The sequence below is a fragment of the Eschscholzia californica genome, unplaced genomic scaffold, assembly GCF_041429995.1.
Source record: "Eschscholzia californica isolate CP2 unplaced genomic scaffold, dmEscCali1.0.p SCAF_1, whole genome shotgun sequence".
NCBI lineage: Eukaryota > Viridiplantae > Streptophyta > Magnoliopsida > Ranunculales > Papaveraceae > Eschscholzia > Eschscholzia californica.
The window spans coordinates 21533857-21557184 of record NW_028238198.1 but is presented as its reverse complement, the minus strand read 5'-3'; the positions used below and the strand labels follow the sequence as shown (position 1 = coordinate 21557184).

The 23328-nt window shown below is 34.6% G+C and overlaps 1 protein-coding gene and 1 pseudogene across 2 annotated transcripts; one reads left to right on the top strand and one right to left on the bottom strand.

Annotated features, from left to right (window-relative positions):
* Positions 1-8526: 8526 nt before the first annotated feature.
* Positions 8527-11456, bottom strand: LOC147565106 (uncharacterized). The gene is made up of 3 exons (XM_086651615.1): positions 11106-11456; positions 9085-9184; positions 8527-8878 (listed from the first exon to the last, which is right to left on the bottom strand). Exons 1-3 carry the CDS (start codon positions 11359-11361, stop codon positions 8806-8808), a joined length of 429 nt encoding a protein of 142 aa, XP_086507741.1. The 5' UTR covers positions 11362-11456; the 3' UTR covers positions 8527-8805.
* A 7905-nt stretch (positions 11457-19361) lies between these two features.
* On the top strand, positions 19362-22145 carry LOC147565105 (noroxomaritidine synthase 3 pseudogene; annotated as a pseudogene). Its single transcript, XR_015230109.1, has 2 exons — positions 19362-21510; positions 22093-22145. The product of XR_015230109.1 is annotated as a noroxomaritidine synthase 3 pseudogene (transcript).
* Positions 22146-23328: the final 1183 nt, after the last annotated feature.

The following is a 23328-nucleotide window of genomic DNA, read 5'->3' as shown; positions in this document are numbered from 1 at the left end:
GTTTTTTCAGGCGGAGATTCACATTTAACCAATGAAATGTTACAGTGAAAGTGGTGATTAAGGCAGATATATCTTCTTATTTGCACACTACTTGGTAGCGATTACATTTGCCTCTCTTCTAGGTCAATAAAAAATTAAAGTAGGAAATTTGATGCAAGAGATGGTTTTGAAGTGAGAAATTTGATGTTTTTTTCCTCATGTGAATGATCTGAACAATAAGAGGAAAAAGAGACATACCGAGCAAAGAATCTACAGGTTCGTTTACGCTTGATGTGGCTAGATTGGTATGTTCATTTTGAAGAAAAAAATTTGGTACTGTTTTAACCTAATATAGCTAGTCCATAACTTGAATAATTTCTAAATATGAATTAAATTTGTCAATTAGCTCAGATGGCGAGAGTGCCACTTTAACTCGTAATGAAGTGAGTCGCAAGTTCGAAACCTGCATGATGCATCGGCCATAATTTAATTATAAATCTCATTGTATGAACCTACTATAGCTAGTTGATAATTGCAATAATTTCTAAATAAAAAATACATCGGTCCATTAGCTCAGATGGTGGGAGCGTCACTTAAACTGGGAATGACGTAAAGGTCGTAAGATTGAAACTCGCATTGGCCATAATTTTGTTCTAAATTTCATTATATTAATCTAATAATGCTAGTTGATAACTTGAATAATTTCTAAATAAAGAGTACCTTGGTCCATCAGCTCAAATGGCGAGAGCGTCACTTAAATTTGAAATGTAGGGAAGGTCGCAGGTTCGAAACCTGCATGGCCATAATTTTGTTGTAAATTACTTCATATAGGTAGTTGTAACTTGACTATGGAAGATCACTACCAATTATCTTAAGGGCATCACAAGATCCCCAGTTCCCCACCCATCTCAAAGACAAACAACTATAGGAGAGGACCCAATTCAACCTCATCATCTCCTATTTAACTAGAACCCAAATCCATGGTTCATTTGGAGTAAATTTTACAATATATCATCTCAGGATTGAAAAGAAATCTTAGGAGAGATAAAGAGTAAAGTCCATACCTTGGCTAATGTATTTTCTTGTCTTTTGCTATGGTTTTTCATCCACCATTTCTTCAATTCTTTTGGTGTTGTGTTCAGGCATCGGCTGGTTCTGTTGATGAGTATAAAGAAGGGAGAGAGAGAGAGTGGAGGAGAGACATGAATATGGTGATGACGGTGGCCTAGTGGCTTATTTAGGATTTACTTTGAAGGGGTCTAAAAAATTCCTAAATACTCAAATTAATTCGCCACAGAAAGGATTCCTATGAGTTGAACCCGTGACCCCCTACTACCATCCCGACCTTGAGATCTTACAGCTCAGCCAAATTTCAATTCATGTGTGAGTATGCACGAGATTATCTTTATTACTGTTTCCTCCTTCCAACAAAGTAAAGAAAAAATGCTCAAGCCCGGATTCGAACTCGCGTCAATTAAACCAATACTTACGCTCCTTAGCCATTGGGCCAATAGTAGTTATTATTATTAGTAGCAACCTTTATTTACTTATACTATTATATATATATACTATTATATATAACACAATGGTGTTTTTTGAGGTGAGCCGTAGATTTATGTCATGGATATTCACGTCCATCCGATATTCATAAAAAATTATCTAATCTAACGACTAAAATTGAATTTCAAACCCACCAAATCAGAGGCTCCTTAATTCTCTCCCACTTTTTTGATAACCAACCACAAAAAACCACTATATCCCACGTTTTTTCACTGCTAAATAATAACCACTTACCAATATTCTCTCCCTTAACATCCTATAATCTCTCCATGTTCAGAAAATTAGTTACAAACCACCCACTAAATTCTCTTCCTTCCCACTTCCTACTTATTTTCACACAAAATTATGCCGTGGCGGAGGCACGGGCTATACCCTAGTATATATATATATATATATTTATTAAATGTCGTATATAAAATCGTACAAGTTGAGGGGGCTCTATAGACCCTCTTTAGACCTTAGGTGGATCCGCCACTGCGGTGGCCGGAAGTTGTGGGGTTGAAGTGAGGTGAAGATGAAGATTAAGAGTAAGAGACAACTTAGTAAAAATTTTAGCCAAATAACGAATATGCCTCCTACGTCAATTTTGTTCGAATGTTATTACATTAACCTAATCGAGTTGATGTTTATATGTATAATTTTGAAAATATATTTTGTTGGTCAATTAGATCTGATGGTGGCCATAATTTTGTTCGAATTTTATCATATTAACCTAATCAAGTTGATGATAATATGTATAATTTGTTATATATAATATGTTGTCCCATTAGCTCAAATGGCGAGAGTGTTACTTAAATTGATCAAAGTGAAAGTTGTAGGTTCAAATCCTACATGGGCCATAATATTGTTCAGCAGAGCCGTGTCTTGAGGGGGGCGGGCAGGGCTTTCGCCCTGGGCCCCCCACTATAATGGGGCCCACTCCTCTCATTTTCTATACACTAGACAGGTTAGTTTTTTTCTCCCCGGTTGCTTTGTACATGTGGCATAAATTAAGGACTTTCCTCCAGACTTTTACACGCGTCAATCAAGGAACTTTCCAACAGACTAGTAGGCTTCCTATTTAATCTCTCTAACTTTCTCTCTCTCTCTAACTTTTCTCTCTCTCACAATTAATACATACGGCTACTTTAGAATAGGAATTTTCCAAATCAAATTAAGATGTCATTGTTCATCAAAAAAAATTAAGATGTCATCCTTCCCACATCCTCTTTCTAGTTGATCTATGACTATATCGTTATATTTATAGGCTTTAATCGATATAACCATTAAAAAAAATCTTTTTCTTTCAAACTTCATCTTTGAAACTAATTGAGAAATTCTTTTTTAGCTATCTCGCAACCACAGTCTACTTTAATTTGTTCAAGTTTTTCTTTCGATATTCATTAATAACAAATTCAATCAATCAAGTATGTATTTTATTAGTTAGTTTTTCATCAAATTTTCAGTACCATGTTTAATAGCTTTAAATATTTTCCAAGATACATTGTTAATTAATTACTAAATTATTTGTTATCTTTTTAAGGCCGAATTATTGTGAGTTTTCTTTTTATTTTACGTATAAATTTTTTATATTTTATTTATACACTTAGCAAGAATTTGGCCCCGGGCCTCCAAATTGTCAGACACGGCTCTGTTGTTCAGATGGCGAGATCATTACTTGTCAAACTGAAGGTTGTAAGTTTGAAACCTACATGGGCCATAATTTTTTTCGAATTTACATTAACTTAATCAAGCTAGTGATAATTTTTATAATTTGTAAAATATACTATGTTAGTCCATTAGTTCAGATGGCGAGAGCGTCACTTAAATTGATCAAAGTAAAGGTCCTAGGTTCGTAACCTACACGGACCATAATTTTGTTTGAATTTTATCTCATCATAACATTGATGATAATTTGTAAAATATAATATGTTGTTCCATTATCTCAGAAGACGAGAGCGTCACTTAAATTCTTATTACGTCGAATTATTGACATATACTTTGGTCATTCAGAAATTTTCAAGTAGATAAAATAAAAACGATAACTGTAATAATGTGAGATTTAAAGATTGAAGAGAAAAGATAGAGAGAATCGTGTGAATTTAAAGAGAGAGAAGATAGGGGGAGAGAGCAATAGTGTGAGATTTTATAGGAAGTGGGTAGTTATTTTCACTTTTATAAATTTATTTTTTAAAGATTCTTTAACAAAGAAGGGTAGCGATTCATAAATAAGAAATGAATGTCCGAGATTTATAGATGCAATTATGACATGACAAAAAACCTATGTCATTTGTTATATAGACTAGGGTATAGCCCGCGCCCGTAGGGCACGGAGTTTTCTATAAGCATTTTAAGTCGAATTATCGATATATATATATATATATATATATATATATTTTGGTCATTCAGAAATCTTCAAGTAGACGAAATAAAAATGATAACTGTAGTGAGATTTAAAGAGAGAAGATATAGGGGGGAGATAGGGAAGTAGTGTGAGATTTAAAAGGAAGTGGGTTGACTTTTACACCTTTATCTTTTAGAAACTATTTAAAAAAGAAGGGTCGTGATTTACAAAAAAAAAATTGTATGGTTGAGATTTATAAATGAAAGTTATGACATGGCATGAAAACCTATGTCATTTGTGATATAGGTAATGATGTCGGTAAATTATCTCAGATGGCTAAAGCATCACTTAAATCAATCATAGTGAAGGTCGTAGGTTCAAACCTACATGAGTCATAATTTTGTTCGATTGTATTTTATTAACCTAATCGAGCTAATGATAATATGTAAAAAAATCGGGAGTGCTACAATGACAAAATCTTTGATAAAATTCTTAACTTAATGACTCATTTTCACTAAAAGACAAAAGATTTTCAAAGTTTGAGTTTGGTCTGGACCGTTCTTTTAACTGTGTGACTCATCGAGTCAAGGATTTTGTCAAAGATTCTTTGTACACTTAACATTTCTCATAAAAGATAGAATCTTGGTCCATTCGTTCAGATGGCTTCGCTTAAAAAATTGAGGAATTAAGAATATGAATTTGGCCTAGAACTTTCCTCAAACTCCGACTCAAACATTGCAGTACCATCTTCTTACACATTTACTTCAAATCAAATGTATTAAATTATACTGTCGGATACATTGAGTTAGACTCCTTTCAACAAAAAAAAAGGGTTAGACTCGGAACTTTAAGTAATTGTAACACTTCCACATACAAATGTGTGGGTTTCTCATATAATTTTGTCACAAAACCCTTTTATTGATAGATCAATCATCAAATTCCGGCTAGAGTGCATGTTCACTTCAATACTACCAAAACATCCAACATTCTACAAGAATGAAAATACAACAATAAGGGAATCTAATGTGCCCAAAAAAAAAATGAAATGGGAAATTTGACATAAGAGATGGTTTTGAAGTGAGAAATTTGATGTTTTTGCCTAATGTGAATGATCTGAACAATAAGAGGAGTAAGAGAGACATACCGAGCAAAGAGTCTATGGGTTGGTTTACGCTTGAGGTGCCTAGGTTGGAATGTTCGTTTGGAAGTGTTAAGGATATTCATAAGTTAGTTAAAGAATAAGTTAGTTAAGAAAGTAGTTAGAGAAAGTAGTTAGAATTCTGTTATACATAACAAACTAATCTCTCTTCCCACTTTCTCTCTCTCTCTCTCTAACTTCTATTTATACTTATATCTCAATTGTAATTGAACAACAAGATATAAGAGATTTCACATTATAATCTTCATCTTCTTCTTTCTAACATGGTAACAGAGCCAATCAAGTAATTTCCTTTTCGATTTTCTTCTTCAATTTTTCTTCTTCTTCTTCTTCAAAATTTCTTTAGTTTGATCCTTTATTTTCCTTTAATTCCTATCTGTTTCAACTTTTTTCTGCTTCAATTTCTCTTTCATGGCTACTTCTTCAAACACTTCTACTCCTCATTCTTCGACATCTTCTTCTTCTTCTTCTTTTCATCTTCCTTCTCCTTCTACTGTTAATCAATTTGTTTCTAACAAATTATCATCCACAAATTTTATCTTCTGGAAGTCTCAATTTCTTCCATTATTACGTTCATATGATGTTCTTGGCATTGTTGATGGCACATCACCTTGTCCAGACAAATTCATCCACACTCATCCCTCTGATCCACCAATTCTCAATCCTGATTACACAAATTGGCATAAACAAGATCAAATGATCCTCAACTGGCTTCTTTCCTCTCTCACTGAAGAGACTCATAGTCAAGTTCTTGATCTTACAACATCTCATGATGTCTGGTCTGAACTTGAAAGATCATATTCCTCTCACTCTAAAGCTCGAGTGTCAAATCTCAAGAATGATCTTCAAAATTTGAAGAAAGGTTATGATTCTATTCAATCTTACTTCAATTACGACAAGCCTCTAAACCAGTTGATGATGATGATCTTTGTGATATAATTCTTCGAGGATTGACTTCTGATTTTGGTTCTTTTCGAGCAGCTTTCTCTCTTAAATCTAATTCTGTCTCTATCAATGAGTTACTTGGTCTTCTTCTCATTGAAGAAAATAGATTACAACATGAAAATTCCTTTAATCCTGCTAATTCATCCATTAATCTAACTCATACATCTTCCTTTAGAGGTTTTCACAGAGGTTCTTCACCTTATAGAGGTCGAGGTCGATCTGATATGCGCTTTCATGGCAGAATACCTATAAGAGGTAGATCTTCATCCTCCTCTTCTCCTGTTCTATGTCAAATTTGTGGCAAAACTGGTCACACTGCCTACTATTGTTACAATAAGAATAATTCTGCCTTTCAACCTAAATCAGGAACTTCTTCCACTGATCATCAATCCTATTTCACTGAATTTGATGATTCCACTTATTTTCCTTCTGATTATTCCTATTTTCCTAATGAAGGCTACTCTTCTTCTCCTTATACTGAACCTGAGTTCTATTATCATTCATCATCTCCTGATATTCATCATACCTCTGAAAATGAAACCTATTTTCCTGAAATTCACAACACCTACTCTTCTACAACTCCTTCTATTCCTTCCAACTCATCTAATTCAACATCAACAACTTGGAATCCAGACTCAGGTGCTACTCATCATGTGACTTCTGATCTTTCCAATCTTAATATTCAATCTGAATTCAAAGGCAAAGGACATGTGAAGATTGGAAATGGTACAGGTTTGTCTATCTCTCACTCTGGTTCTTCTTATGCTTCTTCAAATTCTAATACATTTCTTTTGCAAAATATATTACATGTTCCTTCTATTACCAAGAATCTCTTGTCTGTTCATAAATTTGCAAAGGATAATAATTGTTACTTTCAATTCTATCCTAACTATTTCAACATTAAGGATCTACAAACTGATCGAGAATTGGTCAATGGTCCCTGTGAGGATGGCTTGTATCATCTCAACCTTCAATCATCTTCTTCATCTCAAAGTGCTGTTTATTTATCCTCTTTTGAACCTGACTGGAATTCTCGAATGGGTCACCCAGCTTTCAGAACAATTAAGCATATTATTCAGACAAATAAGCTTCCCTTTTCTTCTCTCTTACCTTTTGTTTGTAAACCTTGTCAAATGGCCAAGAGTCATTCTTTACCTCATAAGTCTTGTACCTCATCTGTCTCTTCTCCTTTAGAACTAATACATACAGATGTTTGGGGTCCTTCTTCTAGTTCTTCTTTCAATGGTTATAGGTATTATGTTACCTTTTTGGATGTCTTTTCAAGGTATACTTGGATATTTCCTATTACTAATAAGTCTGATGTGTTTTCAACTTTTCTTCTTTTCAAAACTCATGTTGAAAATATGTTTTCTCTTAAGATTAGGAATGTTCAATCTGATTGGGGAGGTGAATTTCGCAATGTGTCTAAGTATCTTGAGGCTAATGGCATTGGTCATCGTATCCCTTGTCCTTATGATCATGCTCAAAATGGCTTGATTGAAAGAAAACACAGACATATTGTGGAAACTGGTCTTGCTTTATTACCTCATGCTAATCTTCCTTTACTTTTTTGGGATTTTGCTTTTGAAACAGCCGTTTACCTCATTAATCGATTACCCACCCCTATTCTCCATGATAGCTTTCCACTAGAGGTCCAATTTCACACACAACCTGATTATACTTATCTCAAAGTCTTTGGTTATGGTTGCTATCCTTGTCTCAGACCATATAACAAGCATAAGCTTGATTTCAGAAGCACTTGCCATATTTTTATTGGTTACAGCCCCAAACACAAAGGTTATAGATGCTTAAACCCAAAAACACATCAAATCATCATCTCTTCCAATGTTGTCTTTTTCTCTCTCTAAGAAACGGTTATGCAGAGCAAATAGTTACTTTAGGCCCATATACCCTAGAAGTTTTTTTTTCAAAAAGTTAAAATATAGTCCTCAAAAATAAAAGGGGGATTTTATAGGGCCCCTTCATTTTTGTTAAAAGGCCTCCCCTCAATGATAATTTAGCAAGTAAAATGGTTCATGGGGAGGCCTTTTAACAAAATTGGGGAGGCCTTATAAAACTTCCCAAAATAAAATAACCTATTTAAAAGAAATAACTGTGTCTTCCTTAGAAATATAATAACTAATTTACGAGAAAAATACATAAGAAATTCCAAGGGTTAAAAAGAAATTGAAATCTCTCTATCTCATTAAAATAACTAACTTAAGAAAAAATAAAAATAAATAAACAATAAGTAGAATATCAAAAGAGTTAAGGTATTAAGAATATAACAACAATAAATATGGAAAGTTAGATAACATGTTTGGGGAAAGCGCTTGCAACAATACTATGGGGCGCCTATAGAATCACTGGGTTAAAATTTCGACAGTTGGCAAAATAACCCTTATATAAATGATTAATCAATTAGTAGTGGCAAAATAACCCTTATATAAATGATTAATCACAACTAATTGGTTGCTATTATTCATTTATATAAGTAAATACTAATTGATTAATCACAACTAATTGGTTGCTATTATTGCCCTTATTATTGAGATTTGGATAAGAAAAAGGTTTCCATTTCTTATCATTTTGTACCAAATCCATTTTTTTGGATCCAACATTCTACAAGAGATCAAAATACAGTAACAAGTGAAACTAAATCTGGGTAAGAAAAAATGGGCAGAACAAAATTGAGAAGGGTTGAAAAGAAAAGGCATTGAAAGAAAAAAAAAGTACAAGTAAAACATAAGACATCACCATTGGGATGAACATGAACTTGTAGCATTTTTAATAACTGCAGAAGAGAAATGTCTTTCTCACAAGCGATGAGCGAGATAAATTACGCTGTTATCCTTGCTCGACCTTTTGCTACTCTCCGTGCAATGACTCGCCTGCCTCCCTTTGTTGCTTTGCTGTTTGCAGACATAAACAAATTTATCATGAACTTGAATTCTTTGAAATGGATAATGGAAATAAGGGTCTCAACTTTTTAACAGATTAACGAGTAACAGGTATAAAGTGGCTCTTTTCGGGATGAGGGTGATGGTTCTCAAATGAGAAATTGGATGCTTTTCTTCTAATGTTACTGATCTAAATGATAAGAGTAAGAGATAGATACCGAGCAAAGAATCCATGAGTTCGTTTACGCTTGAGGTGGCTAGGTTGGTACGTTCGTTTTGGAAGTAAAGACAGCGGCTCGTCGGAGGAAGAAACATTTCCTGTAAAAATGGTTGACACGATTTAAATTTAACATGAAATGGAACCATCACAAACTGAAGTGAATATTTAACAAGACAATTTAGGGTCGTTAAAATGAAACCAACTAAGATTGTGTAAATATCCATATCGGTATCGAATAACACGTGTTGGATTTTTCAACATGGTGAAACGGTAATTGCTTAGACGCAAGTTCAATCTCAATAGCCAATAAAATAAGCCGCAGTTGGAACTATAGAATTTTAAGTGGAGCAGCAGATGTATCAAATCTATGTCCATATAAACCCTCTCATGCACTAATTGGTTATTCATTAGCATTGTTCACAGAGAAAACCACCTATCCACTTGACAAATACTTTCTCCGCCATTAGACCTCTGGCAAGTCTGTACTTATCCAAATTGTGGCCTTTCCCTTTCAACTAGTACCTTACTCAGTTCCCAAACATGGTACACAAAGGCAAAGCTATATTGCTAAAAGCACCAATATGACTTTTTTTTCACATAAACTAAATAAAGGTGGTGAATCCCATGAACATGTCAATAATCGCGAATATGTCACATACAAATGTAAGCAATAATACAATCATTCAAGACTAAAGCATTATAAATTTTAAAACATCAATACTGCACATTTACTGATGCATACATGAAAATGTAAGTGTTTTTCTATTGTATGGAAATCGAAGTACACGTAGTCACGTAGACTTCAAGTATTGTTTTCAGGAAGCATCCTGGATTACTACGTTATTCCCTAGTCTCTATATAACTTAGTACCAACTAGGACGATAGTCTAGGGCCTAAATGCTCATAGGATCATGGTTCATGCAGGATTTAGCTACAAATATTATAACTTCCCTTTTCTTGAAGACAAGGATATATCATACTATTATCCAACATCTATAGATTATAGGTAGTTGCATAATACTCGAGCAATCAACAGATACTTTAAGGCCCAATGTGTCATACACAAATTATTTTCCCGCCTCAAGGCGGTTTGCACCGAAAAAGTGAGCGCAGTCTTGAGGTATATAACAGGAGGACAAGTACACTATTTCTTTTAGAAAAAAACTGATACCACATTTATGTAACAAAGATAAGATACTATTGTCTTTCTCACCTTGCTACAATAACATAGAAACTTAAGTGTTTGGGCTTGGCAAGCAAGATATCTAAATGTTATAACTTCTTATGTTGCATAAAGTTATCGTTGCTTGTAAGTTTCGTTTCCTTTTGTAGATGTGTACTCCTCGAGGTGAAAACAGATCGCCTCGCGTGGAGGCCAGCCTCAACCAAATTCTATAATCATGGGCTTTAGGCAAATTCAATCTGTAACATTTGGGTCATCTTAGAATGGAAACTTCCTTTCATAGTCTAATACAATTCTTTAGTACTGTATAAACAAGAACTTTTCTAAGGTCCAGAGAAGAATAACCTTATACTGAATACCAAGCCTTAAAAATCAGCTTAGGCGCCGATAACTTGGCCATGGCTAGTAGCCGATCGACTAGAGGCTCGGCTTTTAGTCGTTTTGGGAGCCTGCCTAAATCAACGCCCAGGCATCCGACTAGACCTGAGTCGGCTAGGCACCGATTTAGTCGGGTGGGGTCAGCTGGGTCTTTTTTAATTATTATTATTATACAAAACCAAGTTTTAAGTTAGATCTAGGGTTTTTCCACCTCTATAGAAACTGATTCTCCATCTACTCCTTCACTTATTTTCTAACTTGCAACAATTTGTATCCTAAATCATCTCAATATAATTCTCTTGTTCATGCTGGGCCATAAAACAAATTCTAACTATTGAAATAGAAAATTTACACTCTGGGTGAAATCATAAAACCAATAGAAACAATGAAGAGAACCCTAAAAATCTGAAATGCAAAATTTCCAAAATGAAGTAACAGAAAATGGTGAGTAAAATTACCATCTGGTAAGAAGAATCGAAGTGAAGGGAGGCCACATGGATACATGAATCCTTCAGATGAAAGCTTCTTTAGGGTTTCATCATCGCTTTCCGGTGAATAGAGAGATGTTTGAAATTTTGAAAAAGAAGGGAAAAGCTTCGGAGCAATTTCAGTGTCCTGAGTTGCAACCATGTTAAGCTCCAAATTAGGTTTTTGAAGCGCAGAAGGTTTGAAGAATCGACTGATCAATGATCGGGCTAGGGTTCTTGACGCCATTTCTGTAGATTTCGCTCAAACCCTAGAAAGAGCAGGAGCATAATCGTATTAAGTGACGGGGAGTTTTAAAAGCGCCCCTTGTAAGTGTTTTAGTCACCTCCCTGAAGCGCCTCTAACATTTATAAGGAGTACCTTTAACACTTTCCGTTTGGATTTGTCCTCCAGTCACCCTTCCACGAAAAAAATTATATTTTCCAGGACATAAAATTTAAAATTTGGCCAAATCTTTTTTTGTTTCTCCCAAATCTTACACCATTTCTTTTCGACACCCGTTCGGGTCGCTAGCAAGTTGGTGGTGATCTTTAATATTGATGTTTTTTTCAAGTTTTTCTATCTTCTCGAAGGCAGTAGCGTGTGGTGGGGGGTGCAGGGTGTGCTCCCGCACAGGCCCCCCACAACATGGACCCCAAATTTTTTTACTTTCTGTACTTGTATAAGGCTAGAGTTACCCAAAGGCCCACGTGAGAAGTTATTAAGTTGGTGGTGACTCACAACCCTAGTTACTTACTTTTCCAATTTCACTTTCCTCTCTCCCCTTTTGGCTATATAATATTCTCTCTTATTACCTTCTCTCTAACCAGTAATCCAGTACCCACTTTGGACGAATTATTGACTCCTTGTTACCTTATCTCTCTCTACCCATGCACATCAAGTAAGTCTTCTTTCTCTAGATTGTGTAAAGACTGACTAACTATTACTGCTCACTTAGTTTTGTTTGTTGTTATAAGCAATAAAAAGTAGAGATTGACTGTGAAGGTTTAATTGAATATTTTGTTCAAAAAATGCGAGGAGAAAAAATATCAAATAAGAATATTAAATGTAATCATTTAGTTCAAAATACGACCTTCAGATTCAATTTGTTGATGGAGTATTTTTTTATAGTTATACTATTTAAAATTTTATGTTTATTATTCTGTGTGAAAAAAATTTATGTATGTAAAAAGTCCCGTTAATATTTTGGCACCGGACCCCAAATTTCTCAGCCACGCCACTGCTCGAAGGTGGTGACTGGAGTTGGGAGGAGATGAGGAAGTTTTGTCACTTTGAAATTTTTGCAAAATTCATGATTTTCCTTTAAAATTTTGTACTCCAAAACTTTTTCTTTGAATTAAAACGGCGACCCTTGATAAAATTTATGACTTTTCAAATCTCGAGCTAAAAGCAGAACAGAAACAACCTAATCATAGAAGGAGATAGTTTGAATCTGATCAAATACCTGCAAGCAGGGTGCTGACAATTTAGGGCCCGATGCCAAATTTTAACTAGAACCGTGCAAAGTAGGAGAGAAATATTTTTTACACACCAAACATTAAACAAAAATTTAAGAGCAATTGGCTACAAAAATGACATTTAAATTACAGGTGAAAGGCAAATACAAATATACAATGTATGACGCTCATATAGGGTTCGCATTCGGTCGAGAGTTTCGTGTCGGTCGACCAAGAGAGCAGCCCAAAAAATCTCATGGTCGATCAACCAATAGATGTTGCGGTCGAGTACAAATGTAGTGTACACATCTCGTTGTTGGGCGACAAAGACATGTGTCGTGGTCGGCCGACCACGAGATTTTTGTGGCCGATCGGAAATGAAACTTCCATTGAGGGTTTCGTGACCCGTGGTCCAGGGTCTAAAACCGTCTTTGGGTCCCTTCCGTCTAAGATGAAGGGAGTTCTGGCTAGGGGAACTTCTCCTTCCACTGGAACAATGAGGATAAGATAAAGAGAATTTAGCAGAGAGAGGAGAAAGAGAGATATAAGAGCGACAAGAGCGAGCGAAATGGTGGTTTTTGTGGTCGGAAGTGAGAGAGAAAGAAATACCATAAAAAAATAATTTAAAGTTGCCGACAATGCCAACGGAACTTATCGTCGTGGAGAAGAATTGGTGGCGGGCGTAGGAGAAAACAAAAATATTCCACTCAAAATATTGCACCTGGAAAAATTCCTTGTTTGCGTAATGCAGTGGCCTTTATTAAACCAAAACAAATTTTTGTTCTTTTAGATTATGTCTTTTATTCTTTTGTCTTTCTCTCTCATTTTCTTGCCGCCTGCTTAAGTAAAATTTTTGTTGATCTTTCCCTATTCTACATCAAGAATTTGGTTCGAAGGCCCAATTTCAACATTTTTGGTTAAAAAGACAAGTATTTTGTTTGATTAAAATCTCAATTATTTGTACTTTGCTTGGTTAAATAATCAGATATTTTCTTTCGTTCGGTTAAACGCAAAGCCGTAGTTTTGAAGCATCTAAAAAATCTTCAGAGAGTAAAAACTTAGTCAATCAAGATTGACTTAGGGAACATCTTTATTTCTTGTAAGATTACTGAATTTGTAACCCACATTGAATCTTCAGTCAATCCTACTATTAATCTACAGGAGGGTGCAAGAGTGAAATTGGTGGAACTCGTAAAGAGTCCTGACCTAACCAAGTTACCGACCGAACATTATTCGATTGGTATAACCATCCAAGTTCAATGTGAGTTACAACTCTCCCAAATATCTTTTCCTCTTTAATTTGCTTCTAAGAAACTTTGAGATAGGATAAATTGGATCATAGAGACATAACTCATGAATACATTATATGCATTAATAAGTCATAAGGATAAAATAAGTACATAACTATCTTGAAATTAACTGTCATTATACGAAAATCTGAAAACCCCTTAAATATTTAAAGAAAGAAACTACTGTCTTCTTTTATTTAGCACATGAAATTATAGGGAATAATTTTAGAGGCAAAGTTGGGCTCTCTAGGACTTGAACTCGTCCTATACAAGTACTCATAACCACAAAGCTACGAGTCTATGTTGCATATGATCACATAAACTGTATCCACTAAATTAATATATTACGACTAAAAATTATAATAATTGGAATCTCTAAATTAAAATATGTGTGGAATTCTTTCTAGTAACAAAACCATGTATATTAATAGTATATATCATCACTCTAAGTGATCCTACCAAGCAGAGGATGTTGTAGTTAATAGTACAATTATATTCATAGTTTATGGCATGCTACCAGCAACTTCCTTTTTAATAGAAGTAGTTGAGACTTGAGAGGCCAAGTAGTAATCATGTAGGTCTTTAAGTTTCTTGAATAGACAATTTTGAGAAGTGACTTGACTTGAAAAAAGAACAAAGGAGAAAATGAAAATAAAGAAAAGACTAGGGAAAATTGGTGGAGGATGATCAAGGAGGTAACAGAAATTTCATTTATTTGCTCCATGTATGGATGTGAAGTCTTGAAAGTAATAAAGATGATACATATGTACCTCAAGTTAGCTGCACCAAAATGCATTAATAACTTACCTAAATACCGAACATATCCACCATTACTTTCCATTTGAAATGATGGATGGGTTCATGGGTATCTTTCTTTGTTCCCAATGGGCTTCTCCAGTTTTCTTCATAAATGCTTTGTCATGTCAGGGCCGACTATAAGATTTTAAGGACCTACTTAACAATTGGAGATATAATTCTTACTTACATCTTTATATTTAACAATCCTTCTAGAGTAGTATGCCTGTGGATACATGTTAAGATTATTTTTCGTATAAGTTCAGATTTCTTCACTAATTTTACTAATTATAATGTTTTTTCAGTAGAAAAACTTCATTTATGTTTTATTATATTCCTTTAGACAAAATGTTTAAAAATTCGTACTTTTATTTGGAAATGACTCTAGAAGTCTAGAACAACACAATAAACTTTTTGTGCTAAATTTTGAAGAATTTTAAACTATAATCAGAGGATATAGGGATATAACCCCAAAGGTTGACATGTACAAATGCACACAAACCTTAAATATTTTTGTGTTCTTATCTTTGGAAGGGTCAAATCACACCAAACTTTAGTAAGGATCCAATCCGCAAAGACTAGAACATCTTTTTTTTTTTTTTAAAGTAGACTAGAACATCCTTGGTCATTGTCATAAAGTAATAAACTTGGACACAAGCCATTTCAATAAAAAATATGTTCGATTGGGCCGCTTGGTCGCCCTTGCGTCAGCTTGGGTAGTTTTATTAGATGAATCATCGTCGACGCAATAGAGCTGTGGTAGTTGTGAGAATAGTCCCACATGGGAGAATGGGTAACTAGCAACCAAGAATAAAAGATATAGGTCATCTCCACTCATTGCCAATTAGTTTTGAGCAGTGACGTGGTTGAGAATTTGGTGGTCCGGTGCGAACTTTTCGGTGCGAACTTTTAATCGGGATTCTTCATAGGGAAATTTTAAAAGGCCCCCCCCCCCCCCCTGTTTTTGTTAAAAGGCCTCCCCGCTAAAAGCGCCCCTCATTATAACCCATTGGCCCCCCCCGTTTTTGTTAAAAGGCCTCCCCGCTAAAAGCGCCCCTCGTTATAACCCATTTGGTTATAGGGCCCCCTCTACAAAAGAGCACCTCCTTCATCAATATTTGACCTAACGGTTGACCGCGCCACATCATCATCTTCTCCGGCAGGGTCGCCGGCCGACCAAACTTCCGCCCGGCGACCTTCAAAATTTTTTATTTTTTTTATTCTCTCTCTCTCTAAAAATAATTTTTTTTTTTTTTTTTTTAAACTCTCTCTAGAGAGAGAGAGAGAACAGATCCATTGAAGGTCTGCGAACAGACCTTTTGAAGGTCTGTTCGCAGACCTTCAATGGACTCTCTCTAGATCTGTAGAGAGAGAGAGAGAGTTTAGAAAAAAAAAAAAAAGAAATTTTGTTTTTAGAGAGAGAGAGAATAAAAAAAAAAAAATTTGAAGGTCGCCGGCCGGAAGTTTGGCCGGCGACTCTGCCGGAGAAGATGATGATGTGGCGTGGTCAAATGATGGAGAGAAAATGTGGGTGAAATACACCTTTAAAGGGGGTTTTTTTCACCCATTCAAAGAGGGGAGTCCTTTAACCAAGCTAAGTCAAATGTCTTTTACTAAGTCAACGAAACCATGGGGAGGCCTTTTAACAAAAACGGGGAGGCCTTTTAAAATCTCCCTTCTTCATATGATGTATGCACCGAAAAATATTTACATACGATATATTATTAAAATAGCTAATATTAACTGAAGAAAATATTATCATGACCAAACTAGATTATGTAAAAGTACTTATGCATGAAAAATTACATAATACAAGTAAGAATATTTATATTATATTTGATGCAAGTAAATAAGTCCAAGAACACAATTTAACTGAATATTTCAAAGATACAATTATATGAATTAAAGAAGTATTTTTTTTGTTTGAATTGAAAGAAAAAGAAGTATTCTTATAGCAAACGAGAAACATAGACTCATAGTGATGAAGTTAGATAAAAATATAAAAAAACCAAATAGAGAAAGAGATCGGAGATGCCTTTAGAATAGTTAAAACGTAATAATGTTGGGTTGGGTGCCCTTAGGTATCATATCCTATAAAAACATCTGAAAAATATGAATTTAGGTTGTAAAAGAGGGGACTAAAACACGAGACCTCGTGGGCGCGAGAATATGTACCCAACCAACTAAGCTACTGGCATTTTCTTGCATATTGGCTAACGCTTTGCATTTTATACTTAGAAAAGCTTTAACATTACTAAAATGGGGCCTTAGATGGAGGGGAGCTTTGTGCGACCGCACCTGTCGCACCCCCTCTTCCACGCCCCTGATTTTGAGTTGGATGACCACAAACTTAACATGGTATCAAAGCTAGGCTCACATGTGATAGGCTTAAAAGTCACATGTGCTCCACGTCATCCGTAAACAAAAAAAAACACACGTTTTAGGCTCAAAGAACGCCACACGTGAGGGGGCGTGTGAGAATAGTCCCTCATGGGAGAATGAGTAACTAGCAACCAAGAATATAAGATATAGGTCATCTCCACACATTGTCAATTGGTTTTGAGTTGGATGACCACAAACTTAACAATAGTCTTATTAGATGATTGATTCATCGTTAAGGCAATGGAAAGTGTTTATGTATTCGGGAGAAAATACATGAGGAAATAATCCACCTGCACCAACTCTGTTCTCCCTCATTGCTCTTGTAATTTCACAATTGTGTTTTTTTTTTAAAGTAGTTTACATATTCTCTTGTGAGATGTTACCACATCATGTGGAGGGCTGGAGGAGGGACTAAACGAAGGGATAACTAGAATTTTTGCATACACATTTCGAGTAAGGAGGAGAAGGCCACTATGCTCAGGCTAATATAGGAAATATAAGTTCATTTCTTTAATATGCTCATTGGCGATACTGAAAATATTACAATCACATGATTATATATGGAAGAAATTGAATGCACACACCTTTACTTAGATTTCTGACCCCAAAGAGGACCAATATTCAAAAGATGTACCAATGCATGTGAATATGAATGACTAATTGAATCCATACTTGTTGGATTGGCATCACCCATTCCATTTATAAATAGGGGCATTAAATTTAGAATTGAGATAGGATAGGATTAGAGTGACACTGTTGTTCTCATACCCCATGAATCACATGTTAGGGGTTTGAAGGCCAGACTTTTTTTCTACTGAATCACTCTTATCACCAAAAAGGATATGGTTGTACACTTCCCCAAAATTTTATTAGTCATGTTAGAGATTTGTCATGTTTTCTAGGGTTACATATTTACGTTAGAATCATATTGTTTTAGTTTAAGTCAGAGAAGTCTCGTCAAGTTTGTAGACATCTAACTCAAAATCACTATGCAATATGACTGGAGATGCCTAAATCGAAGTTAACATAATCCATCGAGACATAGGTAGGCTCTAGAAACACTAAGGACCGAAATGCTTCTTTGTCTTAGAGTATTGCACAAAGCTTGGGGAAGTAGCTGATGTCGCGTCATCCTTATTACATTTAACGTCTATTTTTCGAGAATTTCAATGATTTAAAGTAAAAAATAAAGATTTTGTCATCAATATATTGAGTATCTATGTGAGTCTTAAATTTTATGATTGTGTTCATAAGATAAGTAAGCATTCGCAAGTCCATTTTTTATACTACTATCTTTTTACACAATAAAATGACGTAAAGACAAATTCTCCTCACTCAAATTTACTATTGAATGGAAAAGTGATTCTAGCCTGGTTAACTGGTGCAGCTTGCTAGCAGTATTTACTATTTAGGGTTCTGCAAGACACAGGGGAAGGTTAGAACAATGAATACCATCTTAAATTCACAAACTAATTTGACAGTGGATTTGCTCATATTTACTGTCTGCTTCAACTACACATGCTATAGCACCAATAAGAATTCATTCAACAATAATTGTTGTCTTTGTCTCATAAAGGGATAACACTTGTTTAGCCCCACATGTAACCTGATCACGCTTTTGACCCCCACTATGTGCCCCACTTCAATTTTGCCCCTAAAACTTCTCCTTCTTTCTTTCTACTATTTGATTATCTTTTTCTTCCTCTATCTTCGTTTCTCATTAATGGGGGTCTCCATCACTAGATATCCTCGAAAAAACTAGATACTCTTCTTTGGAGACTTTCTCAAAGAGGGGGGAAATATGCACCGTAAAAATTGCTTTCGGCGAAGTGAGCTTCCTCTTTGTTGAAGTTTCGTAATTTTTAGGACTTCTATTTATGAAGGTCTTGAATGGAAGAAAGCAAAAAATAATAAAGAACGACTTGCTCAAAGAATAAGATAAAAATAAATACGAAGAAAAAGTGAAGAGTAACGTTAGAAAAGAAAAATGAGATATTTTTAGAAATATGATAGAACAAACTAAAAAAACTAGACCACTGATTTAAATAAAAATCTGCTGTCCATGGGGTGTGAAAAAATCCATCAAGAGAGAGAAATGTAGATGATTCGAAAATGAAGATTGTTGATTTCGTATAGATCTGAAGTATGATTTGACTGTAACCTCTTCTAGCATTACCCGTATTTTTGTGAGAAATTAGTTAAAGAAAGAGACAAAATTGAAGCCATTAACAAATTGTGGGTCAAACAGGCAAGTTAGTCAGAAATTGGGGGCTAGATGGGAATTAGCTCTTATATAAACCTACATGCAGCCAAGAGTAGTATTATATTCACAAGAATCATCAAAAATATTTTATCCATGGAGTCCTTCCTACCATTGTCTTTCCAATCTTTTATAAATTCTCTCTCTAAAATATGGCTTGAGGTTTTGCTTTATTCACTTCTATCTTTCTTCTCCATCAAATGGTTCTTAAACCACAAGAATCAATTATCATCATTAAACTGGCCAATTCTAGGCAGACTACCAAATGTTCTTAAAAATGCTCACTGTGTCAATGAAGTTCTCCTTGATACTTTCAACATTTATGGTCCTTCTTTCAAAGTTAAAGGACCTGTTTTTACTCAAATGAACTATTTGATTACTTGTAATCCTCAAAATATTGAGTATATTCTCAAAACCAATTTTTCCAACTTCCCTAAAGGTGAGGATTTCAAAGAAATTTTTGATATATTTGGAGTGGGTATTTTCACTACTGATCATGATCAATGGATTCAACAAAGAAAAATGACCCATGGTCGGTTTTCGTCGAAAGAGTTTCGAAATTTTATTACTAATATAAACAAGTTAGAAGTTGAAGATGCATTACTTCCTTTGTTAGTTTCTTTATCAAAAGATAAAACTACTTTTGACTTACAAAGTGTTTTTATTAGGTTAACTTTTGATACTAGTTCAACTTTAACTTTTGGGAGAAACCCTAAGTTTCTTTCTGCAGGGTTTCCAAGTAATGAACTTGCTGAAGCCATTGAAGTTGCTACTGAAACTATGTTTTATAGACATATAGTTCCTACTCCATGGTGGAAGTTAATGCGTCTCTTAAGAGTTGGACAAGAAAAAGAAAATGCAAAAGCAAGAAAAAGTATTGATCATGAAATAGGTAAGTTAATTTCTCAAACCAAAGAAGAATTATTGCTTCATGGGTCTAGCCCTAATAAGGGTATTTTATCAACTTACATTAAGTTGAATAATGAATCAGAAGGGATCGAAAAAAGTGGTAATGATCATAAGTTCTTGAGAGATACATCATTAATTGTACTATTCGCTTCGGCTGATACAAGTGCATCAGGCCTAAGTTGGTACTTTTGGTCCATTTGTAACAACCCAAGAGCCGAAACGAAGATTTTAGAAGAATTACGGAACGTAGTAATGAAGCGAAAGACCAACGATTTTAATGGTGATGATAAGTTAGGTAAGGGTTTATATGTTTTTGAACAAGAAGAACTGAGAGAATTGGTGTATTTACATGCAGCTTTAATTGAGTCATTAAGGCTTTATCCACCAGGCTATTTGAATCATAAAAGTGCAGTAGAAGATGATGTTCTTCCTGATGGAGTTAGGGTAAAAAAAGGAATGAAAATGATACTATCTCTATATGCAACTGCAAGAATGGAATGGGTATGGGGGAAAGATTGTTTAGAGTATAAACCAGAAAGATGGATTGATGAAAATGGGAAGTTTAAAACTGAACTTATGTCAAAGTTCTTCACTTTTAATGTTGGGCCAAGGACTTGTTTGGGTAAAGAAATAGCTATGAGTTTGATGAAATCTGTAATTGCAACTATTCTCTTTAACTTTCATGTTGATGTGGTTGAGGCTCAACCAGATTGTTTAAAACAATCTATTGTCCTTCTAATGAAGAATGGCTTGAATGTGAAGGTAAGAGAAAGGATACATAATGTATGACTAGAAAATTAGTAAAAAGAATTTCTACATGATGGGTGTTAACTAGTGAACTAGTTGGGTAATATTCGCCGATATATATACTTAAGAGGTTAATAATCTGATACGCCTAGTTGTTGAAACAAGTTGTTTGACACGTGAAATAACGACAAGAGAAGGTACATGCTACAAACCTTCAACTAAGGCGGGCTTGGAGGTTCTTACGTACTATTTGTTGTCAATCAGGTCGTATTCTCTCTAGCTTCGAACAGTTTACGCGTGGAAAGCCTGATCAGTTATAAAAGAAATTACAAATATTACATTATTAAGACTTTGTTTGTTACCTGTAATATCAAGTTATTCCAATGTATTGTATTGGTACTATGGTAGTGTGTGTTAAGATCTCGAGATGTATTTAATGTGTTCTAAATTAGTTTTATTACATCATTGTCACAATTAGGGTTTTAAGCCCATTTGTCTCACATGGTTCATGGTTGTGAGTACTCTTATGGTGGGGTTATGAATCAAATTTGGACTTGTTGTTGAAATTAGGGGTGAACATCGGTTGGATAACCGACTTTTTCGGCCAATCCAAAGTCCAAACCGAAGGGTTCGGTTTTTTCAAATCTAAATCCGAACCAATCCGTTCATGGTTTGGTTCGGTTACCGATCCGAACTATGCTTGAACGGTTTGGATCGGTTGGATAACCGAACCACCTGTGATATTTTACCATATATAAAATTTCGCACTTTTGACTTAAAAACGTGGAACTAACTTAACTATTGAATTGAGCTACAATTCTCCACGCCATTTACTTCTGTTACACATGCATTAAGCTACGATATTAACAAACATGGAACTAACTTAACTATTAATCTCAACCGTTCATCATTCCTATCATTTATATTTATATATATAATATATAAAAAATAACAATAAATGGTTTGGTTCGGTTTGTTCGGTTATCCGTCAACCAAATCCATAAACCGATCCAAACCACTCGGTTTTGCCATTTTAACATCCGAACCAATCCGGAATACTATTGGATCGGTATCCAAACCGTTGAAATCTGTTTGGATCGGATTGGATCGGTCGGTTTGGATACTAAATGAACACCCCTAGTTGAAATGCATGTACTTGATTTTGATAAATTAAACCACATGCTTTAAATTAAAGGTGTCCTATTCTTTTAAGGAAGTTTCCGCATATTACCTATTGACATATAAATATTACGGAATGGATTTGAAATCACAAATGTCTACCACTGCCCTAGATGAGCTGAAAAAGAAATAGATGTGGATAGAAATAATTGGTGGATTAGGAAGCCATAGTACACACATTCTTAGGGTAGTATTTTGGAGTGGGTAATTAATTAGTACTATTGGGTGCCTAACATTATTTAGTGTAGGTGTTTTTGTGGCAGTTGTTTTTAGGGTTTTTTGAGCTTACCCCCTCAAAATTAATTGGTAATTGAGTTTACCCCCTTCAGTAACGGGGGATGGAATTTAAGTCCAAAATCGCATGATCAACGAGTCTAGAGACCAAAGATAATCTGACATAGAAAATAAATCCACTCAAAGTAAATTACATGTCTATCCTCTTATTCTCTTTTACTGCCTAACCTATCCTAAGTTAAAAAAAATACCCAAAATAAAAGATACCATAATATATAGAGATTCATTAAATTTAATTCTTCAAAAACAAACTTTCTTTCCCTGGAAAAATTTGCCTTTTCCATTTAACATAATAAAAAAAAGTAGCCTTTTCTGTTTCAAAATAATAACAAAAAAAAAATTGTCTTTTCCTCAAATATCAAATCGAAGAGAAAGAGAAGGAAACTCTTATCTTAAAGACACCCAAAATAAACCTAACAGAGAGAGAGCATCGAGTAGGAGAGAGGGAGAATCCATTGTTGGTTTCGTTCATCATCATCAACAGTAAAGAGTAAGTTATTTTGGTTTTCATCATTTTTGTTGTTCTTTCAACTTTGTTTATGATTTGGATTGATTTCTACAACACAAAACGAATTAGGTTTTGATTTTTACAACTTTAACTATGATTTATTTTTCTGAAATTGATTAGCTAATAAGAAATTTCTAGGGTTTAGTTGTTTGGAAGTGGTTTAATGGAAGTTATTTTCAAAACCCTAAATCAGTTCAAAGTGAAGAGTATGTTTCTTTTTTGCATGCAACAAAAAATTTGTATGGTTACCTTCTCTCTGTTGTTGTGTAATTTCTTTGAAGAAATAACATATGAAGCTTGATCTCTTTATAAATTGTAGTTACTACTACATCTTCTACTTAAATTTTTTATTTTAGACTGACAATTTAGGGTTCTATCTAATTTAGGGTTTTGTAT